This window comes from Dioscorea cayenensis, chromosome 2 (genome assembly GCF_009730915.1).
Source record: "Dioscorea cayenensis subsp. rotundata cultivar TDr96_F1 chromosome 2, TDr96_F1_v2_PseudoChromosome.rev07_lg8_w22 25.fasta, whole genome shotgun sequence".
NCBI lineage: Eukaryota > Viridiplantae > Streptophyta > Magnoliopsida > Dioscoreales > Dioscoreaceae > Dioscorea > Dioscorea cayenensis.
This window is the reverse complement of record NC_052472.1, coordinates 16,843,018-16,868,110: the sequence shown is the minus strand read 5'-3', so window position 1 is coordinate 16,868,110 and position 25,093 is coordinate 16,843,018. Positions and strand designations below refer to the sequence as shown.

The window sequence follows — 25,093 nt, the reverse complement described above, 5'->3', positions numbered from 1 at the left end:
AGCTAATCAAGGTTCGAATCCCCTCAGAAATTTCTTTTTTAAGAGACCACTAATCAACTAATCAGTAGTCTATCAGGTAGTGACTCTAGTGACAAATTAGTCAGTAACCTTCTATGTGATGGCTCTAATATGTAACTAGGAAAGAAAGGAATATAACGAGTGACCAACTAGTTGGTTGTTAATGTGAAACCTCTCAAAAAGAATTAAGCCAAATCATAAACTATAAAAGGAGAAAAAAAAAAGATAGAAAAGCAAAAACAACAAATTTATGTAAATTACCCGATATAGGTTATGCCCACAGCACTATTGCAAATCTTCACTATAGGGAGTAAAAAGGAACTCTTTACAAATTTTTATATGGTAATCTTATCGATTTCCTCTACCATGGTAACGTTAATTATTCTCCATGTTATATGTGGTAATTAATTTTCTCCCCTAATTTTTTCATACATGGGATAATTACCTTATTGATTATATTCCTTGATTTCTTCGATAGGTATTACATCATTCCTGGTAATATTAATTATCTTCTTCATTAATTGCTTTGATATACTCTCATATTGGTAACCTAATTAAGGGATTTAAAATTGTGAAAAGTATAGGTTTAAGGTATCAGAAAGTTGGTAATCTATTAGGAGTAAAATTGTGAAAAGCGTAGATTTAAGATGTTAGTAGTGACGCTAACTAATAAGAAAGAAATATAGCCATTAATCAAATAGTTGCAAAACATCTATGCATTACCTTTAACGATATAACGTATGTGCAAAGGGGGGGGGGAGATCAAGCCCGAAGATAAAAATCCACTAAAATAGAGGAATTAACATGGGTATAACTCTCACACTCATCCTCACAAAGATAAACAAGAACCCTCTCTAGAATGCCCAATTCTTATTCTCTTACCCACACACTTGGGTCTCTCTGGTGGCTCATCTTAAATCTCAAAGCATGGTCTTTTTTATAGGCATCTCCACATCCCAAATATAGCACCTTCCTCTCTTGAAATCTTCATAGCTTGTAATTAATATGGACACCTTCCAAACTTAGATGTTGCAACTCCTTTTAAAATGGAGCTTGTAATACCACCCACTATTGACCTTGACTGAGTACTACTTTCCATTGCAACACGACCTGCAGACGCCTCCAACCCTCATGACTGTGTCCAAGTCTAAGTCAATGTAGTCAAATCCTCCCAATCTCAACCTACCAGCAACGAGCTTACCTTTCCACATCCTATCAACAGTACTCTCGCAAAGATCGCATCCCATATGACGCGTCTTCATTATACCAAAGATAGTCTTCAAAGAATTTTCAAATATTCTTCCCAAATCTTTCACTAATCTGGATTTCCAAGTCATTCAAGTTTAGTCTTCACAATCTTCCAAACTTGATCTTCATTCATCCAAGTTTGGTCTTCATGATCTTGTCTCCAATGGCGGAGCCACGTGGTGGAGAAGGGGGTCATAATTTAAGAATAAGTTAATTTAATATTAATTTAATTAATTGATGTCCTAATTACCCACATCTATTTTACAATTGACCCCCTTAGCTTTTTATTAACTAAAAATAAAAGAAGACTAGTCTCATCTTATCCAATGATGGAGCTATAACTTCTGTTTGATTAGAAATTAAATTTATTTAATATTTATTTATTTATGTATTTATTTAATGTCTTAAATTTAGCTCTAATTTTACTAATTTTAACTGCATTTATGGAGAGGGTTTTCTCTGCAATGAAGATTGTGAAAACTCAACTACGTAATAGAAGTGGTGATCAATTGTTGTTTAGTAACATACATCGAGAAAAATATTATGAAACAATCATTCATTATTTTCAAAATATTAAAACTCGTAGGAACAATTATGAATTTGTTTTGTTGATGATTTGTAATACTTGTTTATGTAAAAGACTTATTTAAAAAATGATTATTAATTTTGATTATAGTTGAACTTTTATTTATTAAGTTTCATTTGCCCCCCTTGTCTATGATTTCTAGCTTCGCCACTGCTCGTCTCCAATGTTTTCCATGAATAGTTGTGACTTCAAATAGTTTTTATTATGTGTGCCTCTAATCTCACCTTAATTAGCAAATATCTCGGGGTCATATTTGTAATAGTTATTATGCTTTTCTACTATCTCACTTCAATTAGAATGTATGTTAGGGTTGTATTAGCACACTTTTGTAATTTTTGTTTAGGGTTTGGTTGGTTTATTTTTGTTTGAAACATTAATGATGAATAGAATTTTATTCCCTTTGAGAAATCTCTCTTGACGTCGTCTTCCTCCCCTCCTATCCTTCCTCTAAATCCCTAACAAATTTGTACTAGAGCTTTTATCCCCGCTTCCGGCATTATTTTAGTTCACGCTTCACACATCCAATTAGTGATTTGATAGTTTAGATGTATCATAATAAATCCAATGATATCGACCAAATTTGATATTAAGAAATATGATGGTACGACAAGTTTGGCACTTTGGCAAGTGCGAATGATGGCCATCTTATCAAATTAAGGCGTGAAGGCAGCCATATTCGGGTGAGACAAATTGGCAGCGAAAATGGAGGATAACGATTAGAAGATGCTTGATGATAAAGCCCTCTCGACTATCCAGTTGTGTTTGGGCAACTTGCTCTTCAAGAAATCCTAACAGAAAGTTCAGCAGTCGGTGCATGGAAGAAGTTAGAGGAGATCTATCTGTAGAAATCGATCACAAACCGATTACGGTTGAAGCAACGCTTCCACTCTTTGAAGATGGCTGAAGGTACATCTGTTAAGGCCCACATCTCAGATTATACCGCTCTTCTTAATGAGATGGAGAAGATTGGTATTAAGGTGGATGATGAGGGTAAAGCCATGGTCTTATTATGCTCGTTGCCCATGTCATACAAGGGGTTTAAGGAGACCATGCTCCATAGTAGGGACTCACTTACCCTTGATGATGTAAAGAGCAATTTACTAGTCAAGTTGGATATCGATAACGACTTGACCATGGCTGATGGTAGTCATCATCAGGATGTTGGGTTATTTATGGAAAGGGGAAGACAAGGAGAGAAACTTGTACTCATAGAGGACTCATTCGAAGTCCAAGCACAAGAATCTGACTTGCAATTATTATAAGAAGAAGTGACATGATAAGTGCTTGTGCGATATGAATGCAAAGCGTTCTTTCCTTATGTTGAGCATTACTTTTCTCGGGTTTTTACACTAATATGTGTGTTTTTATATTACTTTTATGCAGGTTGGGTTTTGAAACCAATTATGAAGGAAAGAAGCCAATGTGGATCACAATGCACCGATTTTGGAGGAAATCTTGCTAAAGTTCAAACGCGAAGATATGAGTCGGGTGCGAGATGCTAGAGGTGTGCCAACCTCCTCAGATTTGAGTTAGCACAACCATTTGAGGGGCACAAGGGCGCTCACACTCAAGCATTCCGACTTATGCACATAGAACAAGATCTCCATCAACTTATCTCGTCATTGAAGAAGCAAAGCGATCCACGGCATAAACGTGAGCCCGCTTATGTTACCTCGATGAAAAGTGGATTCGGGAGTATTTTTTTGGCGAGAGCAATCGTAGCAGGTGATTGAAACAATCAATGTAGCGCTATCATGCTCACACGTCGAGAAAAAGTGAATTGAGAATCCACACGGGCGTGTGGAAATTATACACGCCTGTGGAAATTCCACATGGGCGGTGTAAAATCCACGGCCCGTGTGAGTCGCCTCGATTTAGGCCGCTTCTTTTTCTCCATCTTTTTTCCCAACTTGAGAGAGGGTTTCAGCTAGGGTTTTGAGAGGTATTGGCTAAGGTTTTTGGAGAGGTTCTACTGGCTCCCGACATCGCTCATTCCTTAGGAAGAAGGTTGGTAGTGGGAGCTTCCGTCGAGGCGTATCCTATAACTGGACTGAGGGAATCCTTGGACCACTTTAGTGAGAGGACTTTCCACAAGACCATCGACACCCTACTATCGAGGGGGTTTCTATGGATTCATTGCTTTTACATTCTATTTCTTTTGATTGTACTTAGCTCCATGGAGAGCTAAACCCCTAGTGGGTACTTGGGTATTTATGAACCCTATGATGTATTTGTTTCATTGAATCTTTTTATTTTGCTTTCAATTAATTGATGTTTGTTGTGAGTTCCAACCTTGAATGCTTGATTGTATGAACATTTCCCCTAGAGTGACACTAGGGTTGAGAGTTCTTGTTGGTAACCTTGTGAGTGAGTGACACACCACGCAGCCGCTAGACAAAAAGCTAGGTTGGAGAGGGTTGAGAGGGTGAGTCGAGATACAGGAGCGCCCCTTTTCCTCCGGCGTGATAGATTCTACCGCTGCCTCGAGTTCTTTGCGCCATACATAGAGTGAATGGTCTAAGGGATGACCCTCCACTGGGGCTTAGTTGCAGCGTGCAACGGAGTGAAGCGCTGAGGTGATCTTTAGTATCTAGGGCTTAATTGTGGTTAGGGTACCTTCCACCCGGACCAAAAGGGTTAGGTCTATATTTAGGAAGAGATTTATCACTTGGAATCCCTAGAGCTCATTGCAACTCTATTCGAGTGCGAGGTTGAGAGGTTATCTAATCTCTCCTCCGGGACATTATAGAGTTAGGCATAGTTGACCTTAGATTTGGGACTATGTATTTAAGGATTTCCACGACTCACCATTGCATTGATTAGGAAGCATAATAGAGGGTTCTTGCACTTGAAACAATTGTCCTAGGCGGAGCATTATCCGAGTACCCCATCTTTATTGATTGCCTTACCTCCTCCTTTACTCGTACTCTCTTACTTGTTGTTTTTACTTTTGAGAATTGAATCATTATCACACTTATCACTACTGATCTTTTACATAGCTAAGAAGCGGATTAAGTGTTTTTATTCCCTACTCCATGTGGATTCGATACCCGCTCATCCGGGATTATTACTTCGACAAACCCGTGCACTTGAAGGATATACACAAGGGGACCTTGTCAGGACACATTAAGGCCAACTATTTCAAGATTAAAAATAAATAGAAGGCAAATCCGAAAGGTGCTTTCTTGGAAGAGGATATCATAGTTGAAAGTGATACTGATGATGTGCTTTATGTGGCGAACGGGAGAAATAAGTTTGAGTAAAATTGGGTTATGGATACTAGGGTTTCTCAACACATAACTCCCAATCGAGAGTGGTTTGCCATATATGAGTTAACTAGTGGAGGAGTTCTTTTGGGAAATAATCATCTTTGTAAAGTTACTGGTGTTAGGACAGTAAAGATCAAGATGCATGGCTGGGTAATTCGTAATTTGATGAGCGTGAAGATGTTGGCTACAAGTTACCGATATCTAGAGTTCTTTTGGGCAATCATCATCTTTGTAAATTTGATTTGATCTCTTTGGGTACTCTTGAAGATATCGGCTGCAAGTTCCAAAGTGAAGATGGAGTACTTAAGGTTTCTAAAGGGTCTCTCACATTGATGAAGGTAGATAGAGTTTGTATATTGTATTTTTTACAAGGCTCGACTATTACAGGCTCAGCTACCATTGCTAGTTCTACCTTAGATTCAGACAACACCAAATTGTGGCACATGAGGTTGGGGCATATGAGCGAACGTGGGATGATGATCTTGAGCAAGAGAGGTTTATTGTGTAGCCAAAGTACAGACAAGCTGGATATATTGAGAGGATTGTGTGTTTGGCAAGCAAAAGAGACTCAGTTTAGCACGATCATTTATAACATGAAGGGTATTTTGGATTACATCCATTTATATTTATGAGGACCCTCTTGTGTACCTTCAAAAGGTAATTGTTCTCATTACATGCTTTTGTTGACTAATGATTTTTCAAGAAAAGTTTGAGTTTATTTCTTGAAGGAAAAGAGTCAAGTATTTGCTACTTTTAAGCAATGGAAAACTCTTATTAGGAACCAAACATGAAAGAAAATCAAGAGGTTGAGAACCAATAATAATTTGGAATTCTACAATGAAAAATTCAATGAATTTTGTAAGGATGAAGGGATTGTTCGGCATCGAATAGTTGTTGGTATTCCACAATAGAATGGTGTGGCTGAATGGATGAATAGGACACTAATTGAAAAGGCTCGGTGCATGCTTTCTAATGCAGGTTTGGGTAAGGAGTTTTGGGCAAAAGCTATCAACACAGCTTGCTAGTTGACGAATCGATCTCCTAATACATCCATTGAGTGCAAGACATCCGAAGAGGTATGGTCGGGTAAACTAGCAGATTATTTGATATTGTAGATGTTTGGATGTCCTGCCTATGCACATGTGAATGAAAGGAAGCTCGAGCTAAGGGCGAAGAAGTGTATTTTCTTGGGTATGCTTCAGGTGTGAAAGGGTATCATTTGTAGTGTCCATATCAGAAGGCACCTAAATTCCTTATTTCAAGAGATGTAACATTAGATGAGTCAGCTATGTTACAGGCAAATGAGCAAGTGTGTGAGCAGACTGCGAAGGAGGTTGAGACAACCATGAAGAAGGTCGAGCTTGAAATTCCAGATCAAGGTCCAGATGTTAAGCTTGGTTTGGTGCATGATGATTATTCTCCTATTAGTGATGATTTCTCTACGTGAGAGAAAGAGGGCCCAGAAAAGCAGCAACCATATGCTTTAGCAAGAAATCGAGCTAGGAGGGAAATTCGACAACCTACAAGATATGGGTATTCAGATTTTAATTACTGAGGTGGAATTTGGTGATCCCTCGAACTACAAAGAGGCAATATCTCTATGTGATGTAATGAAGTGAACTGATGCTATGGAGGAGGAGATTAAAGCACTTTATAAGAACGAGACTTGGGCACTTGTTGAGCCACCTAAAAGGAAGAAAATTGTTAGATGTAACTGGGTGTTTAAAAAGAAAGATGATACTACTGGTATCCGATACAACGCGAGATTGGTGGCTTAAAGCTATAGTAAAATAGAAGACGTGGATTTCAATGAAGTCTTCTCACCAGTGGTTAAACATACATCTATTCGAATTTTGCTTTCATTGGTTGTTGTGGAAAATTTGGAGTTGGAGCAGCTCAATGTGAAGACTGCATTCTTGCATGGTGATCTTGAGGAGAAGATCTACATACAACAACTTGAGGGCTATGAGGTTATTGGTAAAGAGAACTACGTGTGTTTGTTAAGTAAATCATTATATGGCCTAAAACAATCACCAAGACAGTGGTATAAGAGATTTGACTCTTTTATGGCAAAGGTTGGATTTTCTAAATCCAATTATGACATTTGTGTTTACTTAAAGAAGTTGCCATATAGGAGCTTCATATATCTACTTCTTTATGTGGATGACATGTTAGTCGCGGCATCAAATAAAGAGGAGATCAAGAAAGCTGAAAGATTAGTTAAGCTTAGAATTTGAGATGAAGGATTTGGGGGTTTTCAAAAGAATTCTTGGTATGGAGACCACCAAGGATAGATCCAACGGCAAGTAATATCTTTAACAAAAGAGTTTTGTTGAGAAGGTGTTAAACTGGTTCAGAATGAATGATGTAAAGCCTGTATCTACTCCTCTTGCAACCAAATTCAAAATGTTAAGGCATTTGAGTTCGAAAACTGAAAAGGAAGAGAGCTACATGTCACAAGTTCCATATTCTAGTACGGTTGGAAGTATGATGTACTTGATGGTTTACACTAGACCTGATATCGCTCATGCTGTCAGCTGTTATCATGTCTCCATAAGAAACATTGGGAGGCAGTTAAGTGGATCCATCGTTATTTGAAAAGTACTGCAAATCGTTGTTTGGAGTTCGGGAAGAGTGATATAAAAATGACAGGCTATGTTGATTCGGACTTTATGGGTGACCTTGATAAGAGACAATCTTTGACCGGTTATGTTTTCACTTTAGGTGGATGTGCAATTAGTTGGAAAGCTATCTTGCAATCCACTATTGCTTTGTTTACTACAGAAGCCAGATACATGGCTATAACAGAAGGTATTGAAGAGGCAATTTGGCTTAAAAGGCTTGCTATAAGAGATTTCGACATATGGTGGTCCCACAACCATATACTGTAATAATCAAAGTACTATTCACTTAGCAAAGGACCAAATGTATCATGAAATGAGTAAGCATATTGATGTCAAATTTTATTTTGTTTGACAAGTTATTTCAAATGGAGTGGTGAAAATTAAAAAGATTGATACCGCAAATAATCTTGCCAATATGCTCACAAAGCCTTTACTGATCTCAAAGTTTAACTATTGTGCAGAGTTGGTTTCAGTTTGCTGATAGTTTCTTTTTAAGTTTAAGATGAGATTGCGAGTTAAGGTGGAGATTGTTATGTGTACCTATAATCTCACCTTAATTAGCAAACATCTCGGGGTTATATTTGTAATAGTTATTATTATTTTTATTATCTCACTTTAATTAGAAAGTATGTTAGGGTTATATTAAAATATTAATGATGAATAGAATTTTATTCCCTTTGAGAAACCTCTCTTGACATCGTCTTCCTTCTCTCCCATCCTTCCTTTAAATCTCTAACAGTTTTCACCAAACTAGGCTTCAATATAAACTTGATCTCCAAGGTAGCTTCATCCATATTTAGCTTCTCCATCCAATATGAGCTTAAAGTGATTGTGCTAAGTATGGTCTTCATAATCAGATCTTGTTCTCCAAAAATATATTGTACTCCAAGTGGTTGCAACTTGCAACCTAAGTTAGATCTTCTTATCAAATATAGATTGTGCCTTGATTTAGATTTGCCTCCATATGGTCATTGTTTGCTTGCTCTTCAAAATACATTTTCTTTATATTTCATAGGTCCTTTAAGTCTCGCTACGTCACCATGGTCCTCATGTCATCTTCAGTTACCACGTCATCATCAATACGTGCCAAATGATGCCAAGTGTAGAGTCTCTGCTCCAACACGTTCCACTCTAATTTTCTTAGTAATTTATAAAATAAATAAAATAATCATATGCTTCCCATCATATAACAAATAGTAGCCATTTTAATCCCCGAATAAAAATCAACATAAATAATTTGGAAGTAATTATAATAAAACAAATACTAAACAAAGTATAAAAATTAAAAAATAATTTTAACCCTAAGTAATGTGATGTTAGGATTTTTATTTATTTTTTTTAACTAGTGAATTCAATAAATACAAGATAGCTGATCAATTATATATATATATATATATATATATATATATATATATATATATATATATATATATATATATACAGAAAGTTAGAAATATGGGTCTTATTCTTTCATTACTTATAATATTAACATTTAATTATTTGAAATCCTCCACTGAAGAGTGTCTGCTTACCCCTGCTTACCCCTTGTTTGGTTAAGGGTTTTGGGAGGGGTGAAAAAGACTTAAGATGGGTGAATCTTGTTTGATTGGGGGAGTAAGGAGGAGGAGAAGGAGAGGTTTGGAGGGGACGGGTGTTTAACCCTTCCAAACCCTTCATATCTCACCCCTCCAAAACGGAGTCCTTTGGAGGGGTGGGATCATTAAAAAAAAATTTAATGTTTAAAAGCTTTATCAAAAGACCAAAGCACCCTTTATCATAATGTCTTTTTAAAATCTAATTTTATCTTTCATATATATTTTTTATTTATTTTTTAATGTGTCAATTGAAGATTAATAATAATATATTTTTTTTAAAAAATAATAATAATATAAAAATGATAAAAAAATATATAAAAATTGAGTAAGTATAGTATTAGTTTAAAAATAATAATATTATTTGTATTATTTATTATTATACAAATAATATTATTACTAATATCAATATTAATCTTAATATTCATACAAAATAATCTTAGATATATATATATATATATATAATATTATGATTTTTTTTTATAAAAAGGCAAATTACTAAAATACACATTAGATCCCTCCTCCCTCCTCCTTCTAACAAAACAAAAAATAAATTACCTCTCCACACTCTCTTCAGTGACCCGCATAATTAATTATTTATATTTTCTAAAATTTTAATTTTCAAATTAAATTACTTAAATTATTTTAATTTTTTAACTTAAAAATAAATCATTTAAAACTTTGAAATATAAGAAACATTTGCTTGTGGTCCATCTCCATTGTATTTTAATTTTCTTAAAAAATTACTAATGTGACTTAAATTGCATCTCGTCAAACTTATGCCAATAACATAATGCATTTAGTGCACTGATTTTTGATATTGAAGTTGAAGATCTCCATAATGCATTGACGAGTATTTTTTGTTGGGTGTCTAGTTCTAACCCATAAGGAATTCTGAAATTTTCTTTGACTTCTTCCTTAAACTGTGGTAATTCTTTACCTTTGATGTCCCTTTGTCTCATTTTACCGTAAGGGCTTGTGGTTATTATCCTTGATAACCTATCGTAGCTCCTAGGTTATCTTTTCCTCTCATATGTCTGATCTCACTTGCGGTCATGTTCTTATAGTCTGGTCACAGAATTTACCCATCCGTTAATTGAGTTTTTATTATTTAATTTATTATAGAAATTAACTATCGCTATACAATCAGTTCTAGTGGGTAAATTCTTTTATCATAGAGGAAGATCTTAAATTTTTCTAGAGAATATATGCATGCCATTATTTCTACGTCTATTGTAGTGATTGTGGTTTTATAGGTTCCACTACAATAGCGAGCAATTTTCTCTGTTGAAGGAGATTCATTTTGAAGGTTTCTATTTTCAAGATTCCTCCCCATCCTTCTAAACATCCGTCTGTTTCAAATGATTATGTAATGTAGATTTTGGCAAAACTAAAGGAGGACTTCTGGATATTCACTTTTAATTTTTCGACCATTTTTCCAATCTTGAGAATTAAATCTTTCTCCTTTTATAGAGCATGGTTGTAGAATACCCTAGTGTATCTACTAAGGTTTGGGTATAATTTCTGCATAATTATATCCCGTAAAACCGTATAAACCTTTTAGATCTTCTAATTGCTCTCGGATATTCAATTATACTCTCACAATATGTGGTTGAAGTTGATTTGCGCTGCTCCTATTTCTAATCCAAGAAATTCAATCTGGAGAGTATCTTCATCTTTTGTTTTTGAAAGGATCGAACCTTCATGATTTGAAAGCCAAAAGAATAAGAGCAGATGTTGGAAGATGCTTCAATCTCCAATGCTATGGATACCTACTAGACAACAGGAGGAAGCACAGAAAGTCTTAATCTTCTTTATCGTCAATAAATGAAAAGGGTATTTATGTAATTTAAGTTTTTTTTTTACTTCATGACTAAGGCTATCCTTTTATTATTGACCTGTAAGGGGTAGTCATTGTAATTATACAACGAAGCTCCACTCTATATAAGGAGCTTATGCTTATATAAGTGGGATATAGTTCAGACATCTCTGAACCTTCTGCTTGAGTAATAGAAGAAAAATTCCCAAGTTTGATTCTCGGCCTTTTTACTCTGAGTACTAAGATTTAGCTGAAGAACTTGGAAGAAGAAACTTTGTTAAGGTACTCTATATCTTTTTCTATATCCTTTTCTCTTCTAGCTATCTCTCATCTCTGGCATATATATGCCCTTAGCTAGTCTTGGTGGATTTAATTTTTTTTTTTAAATACCAAATAGACAAATTATTTAAAATATAATAAAACTACATAAAATGCCAAAAAAACATATAAACAAATTTCTTAATTTAAACTTTGAAGACTTAAATAACCCATTTTAAAAGCATATACCAAATCAAATTACCAAAGTGACATAATTAATTTAGTCAAATTGCAATTTGATCCTTTAAATTCAAACAAAAATTAAAAAGACATCATATTAAGTTAGAGTTATACGAATATGATTCTCTCTCTCATTATTTATCAAGGGGTTTAGTGCTTACGTGAGGATCATACATGTTTCCATTATTAGGAGGTTGTCATTGTAGTAATATTACTTGACATTAAGAAAAAAAAAGTTAGATATTTATATTATACATGGTAGGAGATAGCGAAGTTACAAATAATAGATATAACTTTGTCAAATGTGGATAATTACTTAAAGCTTATAAATAATCAGTATTTATCGAAGTTTATAGATACATTAAATAGATTGATAGTTAATTTCAAAAACATGCGCATAATGAACAAATGCATGTATCTACGTCATGTAGGACCCTTGGCTTGTTGTGGTCTCTTGACAAAGGGGCTTATTCCTTGACTTAAAAGTCCATAGAAAGTGGTTATGTCTATTGCTATATGGATATGTTGATGGAATTTGATGAAAATAATTCTTCTAAAATCTATTTTTTTTATTTTTAAAATTTGTTTGAAAATAAAAAAAGATAGCGGAAACGTACAACCTCTTCTAACTGACCATACACAAAAAAAAGAAGATGATAACCCTAAACTGTAATTATGAATTTGAATTTTGATAATGCCTAAGTCATTACCATACCATATTTATAAAAAACAATTATGGGATTAATTATCTGCCTACTCATCATAGACTTGATAATTTTGCCCCAGAAATTCTCTATACAATTCAAATTTTAACTCACTACAATTAGGTCATTTAAATCAAAAATAATAATACACATATAATTATTAATGCAATTCATATGCGTCTGCACAACCTAATGTATATATTTTACTAAATCTTTGTAAAATGTGTAATTCACATCCCAACATATGTATGTTGTATGTATATATATAGGGCATGATGAGTTCAATGTACTTAAATATTTGTTGAAGCAAAAATCTCTAAGACCAAAGGTTGCCTTACATAATTGCTAAATATATCACCGATAATTTTACTCACAAAAATACTTGATTAATTATTGATTGACCTGATAAAATTTTATGTGGACAATAAAAGAATTTCCTTATTTACTTGAGGCTTTAATCATTGAATTAAAAAAAAATAACAAATGAGATAAAATAAATTGTAAGACAAAATAATTAACCATGGAGTATAAGTGTACATGTTTTCGGTGAATCTACTTTGCTACCTTATTTTGATTTTGTACTTTTCACAATATTCATCATGGTGACTAATTAACATGATCTAATACACACGCGCGCGCACACACACACATATATATATATATATATGATTATGTTTTTTTTTTTAAGTTCAAAATATATATATTGAGTTTTAACATAAATGATAAAATATGAATGTGGCAAAACCTATGTTGTATAATAATATGTTTGAGATGGTATGTCAACCAGTAACAATTATATTGACCATCAAATTAAAAACTTCATTTATGATAGTTTTAAAAATATAATTTTTAGTAAGAATATTATATAATGTAGAAAATATATAACTATATATTAATGCTAGACTCCTTGACTATATCTAAATGCTAAATAAATTTTAATATTTTTTTTTATAAATATGGAAAAATTTGAAGAATCAGCCCCTCAACTTTGAGTTGAAAAGGAAACAAAATATAGGGACGGTGAATTCCAATACTTAAATAAAAATATTTATTAAAAAAGAAAATAAATAAATAAATAAACAAACAAATAAAGAAATCCAAAAAAACAAAAAGAAAGAAAGAAAAAGAGAGAAATGGTTTGAAAACAGTTAAAGAAGAGGTTTTCAGGGTTGAAATGCAATACCTGCAATCCAGTGGGCTAAAAAGCAAACGTGGCAGTTACGTGATGCCTACCTCTTTCATGTCTTATCACTAATCACTATCTCTTGTTCTATACGATGTTCTTTCTCTATTTATTTATTTATTTATTTATTTACTATCATCATCATCATCATCATTATTATTATTATTATTATTATTATTATTATTGTTGTTGTTCTTTTTTAAATGGACGCCTAAACATCGACTCTCATTTAATTCTATATATTTGGTCTTTAATTAGTTTGTCCCAAATAGATGATGAAAAAAGAATTTTCAAAGTTCCGTAATTAGTAGAGTTTTTATTATTAAAATCATATTAAAAACAAACAATATGAGAATTTACTAATTGAATTAAACTACTCTATCATAAATAAAAATTAGTTGTCAATGAGTTTTTGGTCAATTAGCACCGGATTCACTGTATATGGTATTTATGTTCTTGTTGAGAAAATAAATTTAAATCTGAACTCATACACAATAAGGATACAAATAAATTGAGATATTAATTTTTTATTGTGCATATCTTTATTTAGCTTGTTCACTTTGTTTTTTGTTTTTTAATAAAAAAAGCTAATTCAAGTGATAGAGGTTTGTGTCTATTAAATAAATGTTTTTTTAGTTTAAATTTTGCTATGTATAGTAAATTCTACTTATCGCCAAACTCCACCATTCGGTTTATCTACAGATCGGCTCCCTCACAGAAAAGTGGGTCGCCTGCGAGTGTCGAGCGCGGCCCCCGAGTCGATCATCATCTCGCGACGGTGAGGCATCTGCTCGGTAGCGGCGAGCTCCCCACACGTTTCGTCTCTAGTGCTCCTGCCATTGCGCTTTTCTCCATTTACTTGTTAATAGAGATTTATATCTTTATATAACTTTTAATTCCTCACACGAATTAATTTAGAATCTGTAATTTTCTAACAAACCGATGATCTATAAAAAAATTTTAATTTTTATCTTTTTCTCTAATATTTATATTATTTTTAAAGTATTTAAAGTGATCTTTATAAGTTATTATTATTTACATCCATCCATGTTTATTGCTCGTGGTTGTGTGGATACATTTGGAATTTGATATAGTATCTTTCACATTGAATAATGTTTGATGATAGTTATTAAATTATTATTTAATAGTTATTATTTATATAAAGAATTATATAAAATTACTATTATTTTTGTGCATAATTATTATTTGATATTATTTAACTATTTAATTTAGATGCAAATCCAACAGTATTGTGAGGCATCTAAAGAATGTACCTTCTTTCTCTCTTTCTATATATATATTTATATATTACACTGGTTAATTACATCATTTCAAAAAAGCAAAACAAATAAAAATTAAAATATTTAATTTTATGGAAAGAAAATATATAATTTTAATAATGAATTTTATTTAAAAGAATATAATAGATTATTTTGAAAAAGTATGAGAAAAGGAAGAGAGAGAGAAGAGATATTATTAGTTAAGAATTATGGGGGGGGAGATGCAAAGTCCAGGTTCAGCTCCCTTGGAACATAAACAATGAAAGAAATGGGCAGGAAGATGAGAAGTATTTTACTATTATTATTTATTTATTCTATTATTTTATTATTATTATCATTATTATTATTTTGTTTATTATTTTTATTTATTATTGTCACCAATTAACGTGTGCAATTCTGTGTTTGTGTGTGTGTGGGCCCTCACTCACTGTCCAATTTTCCATTTTAGACCCTTTTTTCTTTCTTTGGTTTACTTCTTCAATTCTATTACCACCCTCGTTTTTCTTTATTTTTTCTTTTATTTTTTTATAAAACATTAATTTAATTTCTTTTAAATTTTGAAATTATAAAAGAACGATTTATATGGTAAAAATTTATGAAGAGATGATCCTGCTGATACGGTTCCATGGTAGTTAATGATTCCAAATAGTAATCTTTTCAGATGATTATCAATTTATCATTAAATTATATATATAGTATACAAACACCAAAACTTATAAATTCATGACTAAAAATGATCCATGCACGGAATCGAATTCACTAGAATTTTATTCAAAATTTTTTATATAGAGAATAAAATATGTTTTTGTCTATCATATTTTGAGTAAGCAAATACATCAAGTAAATTTAATTTTTTTTATAAAAATAAATAAATCACAAATTTATTAAATAAAAAAAATTAAAAGTACAATATACAATTACAATCAAATACAAAAGCAAACCATAAATTTCAAAGATTGTGAAAATGTAGCCAAACAACAACTAAACAATAAACACACAGAAGATTTTAGTGACATTCAGGACACAAATCCTTAATATAGATTATCAGTTATGACAATGTCATCTTTTTTTATCAAGTCAAATGCAAATAATAATATATTCTCTTTAAAATTTTAAATATAAAAAAAACTTAAATGATATGTCTTAATTCGGGGACAAAGGATTATTTTATTTTATTGTACGTTATTGAAGTACCAAAGTGCATCAAATTGAAATTTTATTATTTGTACTTTAATTTGAGACAAAATGTTTTTTTCTAGAAATGGTGGATAAACAAAAAAAAAAAAAAAGTTTTGTTAATGAATTCAAACTTCTATAAAAAATAAATTTGTATTAAATGAGGGGTTTTTTTTCTTCTGTTTGACATTGAGTACCATACCAACCTGAACTTAAATATATTTTTTGTTTAATAACCTGAATTTATATTTTAAATAGATATTACGGTCCTTTTAATTTTATTTTAATTTTAAAAAATAAATATTCTAATTTTTTCAGTCGTTGACCTACAAAACAAAGTGTGGCACCGGAAGTCGTGTAAAACAACAAACTTCTAATTAGTTTTTTTTTTATATATATATACAAAGATTAGAGTTGTAATATTTTTTTTTAAAAAAAAATTTGGTGTTTTTCTAATTCTAAATTTTTCTAATTAGTATTTTTTTTTATAAATAAAAATTAGAATTGTAATATTTTAATTTTTTTTTTGGTGTTATTCTCATTCTAAACTCTTCTAATTAGTTTTTTTTGTATGAACAAAGATTAGAGCTGTAATATTTTAATTTTTTTGTGTTATTCTAATTCTAAATTCTTCTAATTAGTTTTTTTTTGTATAAATAAAGATTAGAGCTGTAATATTTTAATTTTTTAATGTTATTCTAATTCTAAATTCTTCTAATTAATTTTTTTAAATATAAACAAAGATTAGAGCTATAATATTTTATTTTTCTTTTGTTATTCTAATTCTAAATTATTAATTCTCTTTTCATTTGCTACTACATAGCCCACTTACATATTAAACCGATTTAATCATCTACTCTTTTAGACAGAAAAAAAAAAATCAAAACATATCTTTCCATGTACATTGAATTCAAAATGCTAATAATTCATTAACCCACTACAAATAACATATATAATTGATTAGAAATATGGAACAATTACAATCTAATCTAAAATTGAAGTACATTAGTAATTATCAATAATTTACCATGACCAAGGATAAAAAAAACTTGTGTGTATATATTGTTAAAATATTATAGGGACAAATAAATAGTGTCAATTTCGATGAGGGTATCAAAATTAAGAGGGAGATATGGGTATTAATTTGTGGTCCTCATTTTGAATAAAGTTATTGCACACATTTGAAATGAAACATTGATGAAGATTCATTACTTTATTTTGGACATATTTTTCACATGTCTCTCGCTAGATTAAATGTAAACAAGAAACATAGATTTGTGAAAGTAAACAATGGCTGCTTATGTGTGGTAGTGTTGAATAAAGAAGGAAAAAAGCTAGAAAATAAATGATAAATTAAGCTAAGTTTGTCCTTAATAATCATTTTGATCACAGGAAAATATATTAAAACATTGTACTTTGTCTTTATCTATTTATTTATTAAATAATAATAAAACTAAGATTAACAAATATGATAAGATATATCCTAATGCAAATAATTCTGAGGGGCCGCCGACAACAATGCACTGTGAAACCTGCTTAATTAACTTCTTGAGCCTCTTTCTTTAAGGGGACTGTTTAATTTTATTTATGACATGCTTCGTTCTCTCTGTCACCTTATCATATCTAGTTTTTCTTCTTATATTTGTAATCTATTTAGTATTACATATTGTCTCCACATCCAGTGGACCTTTATTAATGTCTTATTATTTGTTTTATTCCTTTTGTTTTCTTTGGTTGTTCTGCACCTCACTTGTATCATTTATAGTATGTATATAGTGTGGTTTATCTATTTTCTTTTAAAAAAACAAATATAATGAGATGGGAATTAACTAATTAATAAATAAATTAATTAAGAAGTGGGTTCCCACCGAAAGGCAAGATCCAACATTTTAATTTTGATGAGACAACATGCCAATAGAATGAAAGAGAAGGCATATCCAACATAGGCTTAATGTTTCATGTCAAATAGGGACTTGTATTGCAATTATGAAGCATTTTATTGGGATAAATTTGCTTGTTGGCAAGCCAAACTAGAATGCTAGATCTTGTCTTGGTTGACATAGATCTCATTGTTACAATATGTTTCAAATATCACTAGTCAAGGAACATAATAAGATTGTTTGAACTTGTGTTTCGATTGTGGGTAAATGAGAACAATTTATTATAATATTAACTATCGATTCAGCAAAGGCTTGGTATTTCACTTTTATTTCAACTAAGAAAATTATAATCAATCATGCAAGAAGAGAGTTAGTATATTTTAATTCTCTCTTAACTTTGTTAGATCTCATAACTTATTCTTATTTATAAAAGAAAATAATATAAATTTTTTTAAAAATTGAGAAAATTTTAGTAGGAATCTATGATAGATGAATGTTTGGATGAATAATCATAATTTAGATTTAAAAAGAAATAAAATGTACTCATAGATATTTTAATATTATATAAATTTGTAAATAAAAAGTTATATCATGTAAAAAAACATCAAGATTAACACAAGGAGAAATGACAACATTATTGACTTAATCTAGTAAAGTTATTATAACAATATCATAAATTAGGATCAATATATGTATATATACATGTTTTCCGGGTACATACCTAGCTTTTCAAAATCTAGAGACATTTGATAGCATCTATTAGACACTATAGATTACTGTGAACTGCTATTAGATACTATACACGTATGGATAGTACTTGTTAGATATAAATTTAAAGGGACGTCCTAAGAGTTGGACTAGTCTCAATATGTATAAATATATTATTAGGTGAAAAAAATTCTCGCTTGATAATAAAAAGTCAAAAATTAACAATTTTGGGAGATCAGTATAAATATTAGAAATTTTCAAGGGCATTAAGGTAATTTAAAAACTCCAAAAAGGATTTAATCCAATAAAACCCTTTAACAGGGTTATAAGTGACAGAAACCGAAAATATAGAGGAATTCAAGGGTCTAACTGAAAATATAATAATAATAATAATAAATAAATAAATAAATAAATAAATTAATTAATTAATTAATTAAAAAAAGAGTGAGTGAGTGGTATTTAAAAGAAGTGGGGGTGAAAATAGCAACGCAGCCTTCCTCTTTTGTTTCTCCTCCTCCTTGCCCTCTCCTCTCTCTCTCTCTCTCTCTCTCTCTCTCTCTCTCTTTCTCATAGTTTCCAACATGACAGCCCAAAGCTCTCAAAAAGAGACTTTGAACGTTGAAATGGGGGAAAAGGAAAGAGAGAAGAAGATCAAGCTGAGGAGATGAAGCCCTTCTTCAAGATCTTTCAACCATCTTTGCTTGCCACTGCTCTTGATTCTTGGTTCTGGGCTATGGGCGCAGCTCTGGGTTTGCATCTTGTTGTCGGAAATAGAAGCCTTGCTTGCGGTGTTTTCCTTGTTTTCTTTGTCTTCTATTTTAAGTGCCCCTGATGTCTCTTCCAAATGGTGGACTTTTTTAGGTACGTTGGTTCTGAATCTTTGCTTCTCTTGTTGGATTGTGGGTGTTTCTTTGTGTAAAGATTGGATCTTTGGTGGTTGTGTTTTGGTTTACTTGCCTGATGTTTAGGTGTTTTTGTTTATTCTTCGGGTTTTTATTGCGGTGGTGGTTGTTTTGATGGCATGAAGATCTTGAATCTTTGGGGTTTGGGTTTGCTGAGTTTGTCAACAAAATTTGTTCTTTTGAATTGGAGATTGTGTCTTTTTCACACATTTGTGGACATTGGAAATGGTATCAATGTTTGCCTTTTGATTTTGATTTTGGTTTTGATTTCGATTTTGATGTATCGAGCAGATGCTTTTAATGGATTTATCTGATGTGTAGGAGATATTAGTTATGTGTCTGCATCTATTTTGGATCATTTTCTTTGATGTTTTTGCTGATTTTTATTTGTGATTAGGGGGGCTGTGAGGGGATTTGAGATTAAGACATCAGGGTTTAGGTCCTCAAAATCTTGCTGAAGTTTGAGGCTTTTCTATGTGATGTTCATGACTAGTTGAATGATGCTTTCTAGCACAAATGTTAAGAGCATTGTGCTATGGATCTCTGGTTTTGTCCATATTGATCACTGCATCTGCCTATGAGGCTGGATATTCTCGCTGTAACTGTGATCTTGAAGGATTCTGGAGCACTGAGCGCATTCTACAATGCCAGAAAGTTGGCGACTTCTTGATCGCTGCTGCCTACTTCTCCATCCCCCTTGAACTCTTCTACTTCCTGACCTGCTCACAGGTCTTCCCTTTCAAATGGATTCTCTTCCAGTTTGGTGCTTTCATTGTTCTCTGTGGCCTCACTCATTTCCTCAATGTCTTCACCTACGAACAGCATTCCTTTCTACTTATGTTGGCACTCTCGGTATCGAAGTTTCTTACCGCACTTGTCTCCTTTGCAACATCGATAACCTTGCTGACATTGATCCCTCAGCTTTTGAGGGTGAAGGTGAGAGAGAATTTATTGAGAATTAAAGCTCGTGAGCTTGATCGGGAAGTTGGGATGATGAAGAGGCAGGAGGAAACCAGTTGGCATGTGCGAATGCTCACACGAGAGATTCGGAAATCTCTTGACAGACATACTATCTTGTACACTACTTTGGTTGAGCTTTCAGAGACATTGGGGCTGAAGAATTGTGCGGTGTGGATGCCTGATGAGGAGAAGAAGGAGATGCATTTGACTCATGAGTTGAGGCAAAGGGTTCCTTCTGATGTTTTCTGTCCGATACCAATTGATGATCCAGATGTGGTGGAGATTGTGGGAACCAAGGATGCGAGGGTGCTCAAGCCAGATTCATTGCTAGGGACTGGGAGCAGCAGAGCAGGGGACATTCCTGGTGCGGTAGCTGCGATTCGGATGCCAATGTTGAAGGTGTCCAATTTCAAAGGCGGGACACCTCAACTAGTCCAAACATGTTATGCCATACTGGTTCTTGTACTCCCTGGGGATGATTCCAGGGTTTGGAACACGAATGAACTAGAGATCATTGAAGTCATTGCGGATCAGGTAGCTGTGGCCCTTTCTCATGCTGCAGTTTTGGAGGAATCCCAGTCAATGAGAGACAAATTAGCGGAGCAGAACAGGGATTTACTGCAGGCTAAGCAAAAGGCAGTGATGGCCAGTGAGGCAAGAACCTCATTTCAGAGGGCTATGGGTCACGCAATGGGAAGGCCGATCCATTCTATCTTAGGTCTCTTGTCAATGATGCAACAAGAAAATTTAGGCCCTGAACAGAAACTTGCAATTGATACAATGGTGAAAACAAGTACAGTTGTGTCATCATTGATCAATGATGTCACTGAAGTCTCGACAATCAATAGTCAGCGCTTAATGCTAGAAATGAAACCATTTCATTTGCATTCTATGATCAAGGAAGCTGCAAGTGCGGCAAGGTGTCTTTGTGACAGCAGGGGTTTTGGTTTCGAGATTCAGGTCGGAGAGAGAGTGCCCGATCGAGTTGTTGGTGATGAAAGGCGAATATTTCTTGTGATATTACATATGGTTGGTAATCTGTTGAATGTTTTCAACGAGGGGCTTTTGATGTTTCGAATACTTAATCTGAGTGTGGATGATCAAGAGGATCAAATGTGGAGGTCCTGGGGATCAAACACTTCTGGTAGTTTTTCTTGTGTGAAGTTTGAGATTGAAGTTAGAAGATTACAAAGTGATGACTCTGGTTTGACGCCTCAGTTTGCACGGAGACCTGATAGCGGAGGGATTGAAACAAGCCTCAGCTTCAGCATGTGTCGGAAACTTGTGCAGGTATACTAACCAGATGTCCTAAGCCTTTCAACATTATGTGTTACCACAAATATAATTTATAAATGTTTGCTTAATGTTTCAGATCATTCATTTTCTTCGAAAAGAAGTTTCAAACTTTTTATGCTCCTTTTGCATAGTTACGTGTAGCAGTGGCCCATCCTCTTAAGGATCACTCTCAAAAGTGGTCACTTTTTATTGTCCTTTTCCACAGATCTCTTAGTCCATGGATCAAATTTACCAACTTTCAAGTTTATGGACCAAATTGATCAAAAGGTGTTTAGTTGAGGGATTTATCATTTTTTGTTGAATCTAATATTAGTTTACTATGTTATTCTCCGTTTGGACCACATTCTATGATACAAATGTTAATGCTTTTATAACCCTCAAATGCAGAGATGTGACAATTCATTGCTAGATATCAATCATTGTCTCAAGTTCAAAGAACCATGGCTTGTGAGTTTTCATTCTTATCAGTCCATATTCAATTTGCAGATGATGCAGGGAAATATATCAGCAGTACCGAATTCTCATGGTTATACAGAATGCATGACCCTAGTTCTTAGATTCCAACCTCAACCGTCTGACTCAATCACCGAGCTTGAAGGATCTTTCGAGCGGCAACAGCATCCATCTTCCACCCCTCGATTCAAAGGACTCAAGGTTCTATTAGCCGATGACGATGACACCAACAGAGCTGTAACAAGGAAAGCTCCTCGAAAAACTCGGCTGCAGGGTCACTTCAGTCTCCTCCGGGATCCAGTGCCTAAACTCCCTTGCCACCTTCAGTACGCCTTTCCCGCTTGTCATTCTGGACCTTCAGATGTCCAAAATGGACGGCTTTGAAGTGGCTGCTAAGATCAATGAGCTCAAGACAACATCTTGGCCTATAATTGTCGCGCTGACAACAAGCTCAAAGGAAGAAGTTTGGGAACGTTGTTTGCGCTCTGGCATCAACAGTCTCATCCGTAAACCGGTGATTGTCCAAGCCATGGCCGAGGAACTCCGACGGGTCTTGCAAAACAGGTAAAGAGAGTGAAACTCATGTGTAATGTCGTGGTCATTATCGTCATCATCATCATCACAGAGTGATTGAAGGTTCAAATTTCATCCATTTCTGGCATTGTCATACAACTTGTTGGACATTGAAAAAGAGTTAGTATACAGAAATCAGAAAATTTATTTTTGATAGTTTTGGCAACATTGAATGAACTTTTCTCTGCAGGATGAACAAGCTGGCAACTTCATGTTTGATGAACTTCTTTGGTTTGTTAAGTGGACTTTTGGGCTTGAGAAATATGAAATTTTTTTATTTTAAAAAATTATTTGAGTGTATTAAAGTAGGAAATTGATTTTTGTTGGGTTTAGAAAGTATCAGAATTTTTATTATGTTATTTTGTAAACAAAACAATTTATTAATTTTCTAGTCTGTAACACACTCAATAGATGAGAATTAAGAAAAACACAAGCGCAGTGTTGTATAACTTTGGGAGATTTAAAATGAATACATGGAATAGTAGCAGTTGTTATTATTGTTGTTTAGTGTTGATGTTGTTAGTATGATTTCATTAACTTAATGCCCAAAAATAAATAATAAATTAATTAAAATAAAATTTCCAAAGAAGACAAAAATAAGACCAGTACCTTGTAATATATCAAAAAAATATAAAATATAATATTAATTTTAAAATTATAGTCCATGCTTACGAGGATAATAATACACATACAAAATCACATGTGCATTTTTGAGGACTACAGAACAAAGAAAAATAATTTAAAAAAATAAAAAGTTTTTATTTTAAAAGTATATATATACATATGTAAGAGTCGTAGACCACTTGAATGCTTTTTTATTAAAAAAAAAAAAATCTAAAGATCGTTGGTTTTGGACCATAGACCCCTTGGAGTGTTTTCTCGGATTGAGACAAGAGCTTTCTTGATTTTTTTTTTGTAAATAAAAAAAACCTAAATTTCATTATATATATAAGGGAAAATTACTGTTTACCCCTCGTAATATTCAAAACTTCTCAAAAACCCCCTCCTACTTTTACACACCTCGGACATGCCTTCCGTTAGTGTTTAACTTCTCTTTCTCCCTCACCGATTTCACTTGAAAGGGTCCAGTGTTGTGAAATCTCATTTTTGGCTTGAAAATGGTGGGGAAAGGATAGCCTAAAATCACATCATGCTCAACCTTTTCGAGGGTTTTTGCTTAGACAATGCCTAGGAGTTGCATTACATCTTGTTGTTATCCCTCATTTCTCCTCATTTGATTTGTTCGACTTGATTCTGCTTGGTTTCGAATACTGGTGAGAATCTCTTCGTTCTATCAGTTTGACCATTCCGCAGTGTTTATTATGGCATTTCATTTGTGGTAGTCCGGGTGAAGGTTATCATACCCGAAATATATAAATCGGTTTCTCCAATGTAAAATGAAGTTGATTTCCATCGGATTGGTCAAGTCGCACTTCATCTTCAAATGAAAGTCGTAGTCAATTTTATTGTCGGTGCGAGCATGTGCCATTAGTCGTCTCCGTTTGAAAACGAGTTCATTTCGTTGTAAAGTTCTTCTCGTTTATTGTTATCTATTTGTATATTTTAAATAATGTTTAAATATTTTGCTATTATCCGTTTAAATATATTACTAATATGTTTAATAATTGTCAGTATCCGTTTAATACTTGTCATCTCCGTTTAACATTATCTTTATATGTATAACTAATCATATTAACGATGTAAATTCTCAAAAGTCTCTGCGTAAAAGCGGTGATCTTTTTCGTTTGATCCGAATTGTTGGCGGGTTGCCACGTGGCGGAGTAGCAGGTTATGAGTATCCGTCGTAAGAATTAATGATGGCATTAATTCTGTACGCGACCTCAAATATCCGAACACCCGTTCGTTGTCATCAGTCAATGTGGGTCCACTGTGCGTTTAACTTTTTTCTCGGATATGAAGAGTCACCGCTATGGACTTCACACCATAAATAACGGGGAAGAACCCTTCCCATGGACAACCACTCCTCAGTCGTCCGATCATCATCCTCCTCCTCCTCCTCTTCCTCCTCTTCCCATAGACAACCACTCTATCTGAAAGGATGTTTCGTGAGCCTTTTTCCTTATCTTGAGAATCAATTAGCCGTAATCACCGAACTAGTTAAACTATCTTTTTCTCACTCAAGGCGAAATGCTCTCATAATTGCCTGAATGCAGAGGATTCCCCAGCGGTGGATGACGTGAAAGCAATTAAGGGAGCATTTCGACTTGGGTAATAAAAGAAAGTTTTCACGTATTGCGTGATTGCGGAGGATTCTCTAGAGGAGGGAGATCAAGAAACATCCTTTAAGACGGGGTTGACATTTA

At 33.3% G+C, this 25,093-nt stretch overlaps 1 protein-coding gene across 1 annotated transcript; it reads left to right on the top strand.

Moving 5' to 3' along the window:
- Window positions 1-19,091: 19,091 nt before the first annotated feature.
- On the top strand, window positions 19,092-22,976 carry LOC120276030 (ethylene receptor 2-like). The gene is given in 4 exon segments (XM_039282779.1): window positions 19,092-19,446; window positions 19,885-21,737; window positions 22,230-22,442; window positions 22,444-22,976. Coding segments are annotated over 3 exon segments (2,268 nt in total). The 5' UTR covers window positions 19,092-19,446; window positions 19,885-20,003; the 3' UTR covers window positions 22,765-22,976.
- The last annotated feature ends 2,117 nt before the right edge of the window (window positions 22,977-25,093 follow it).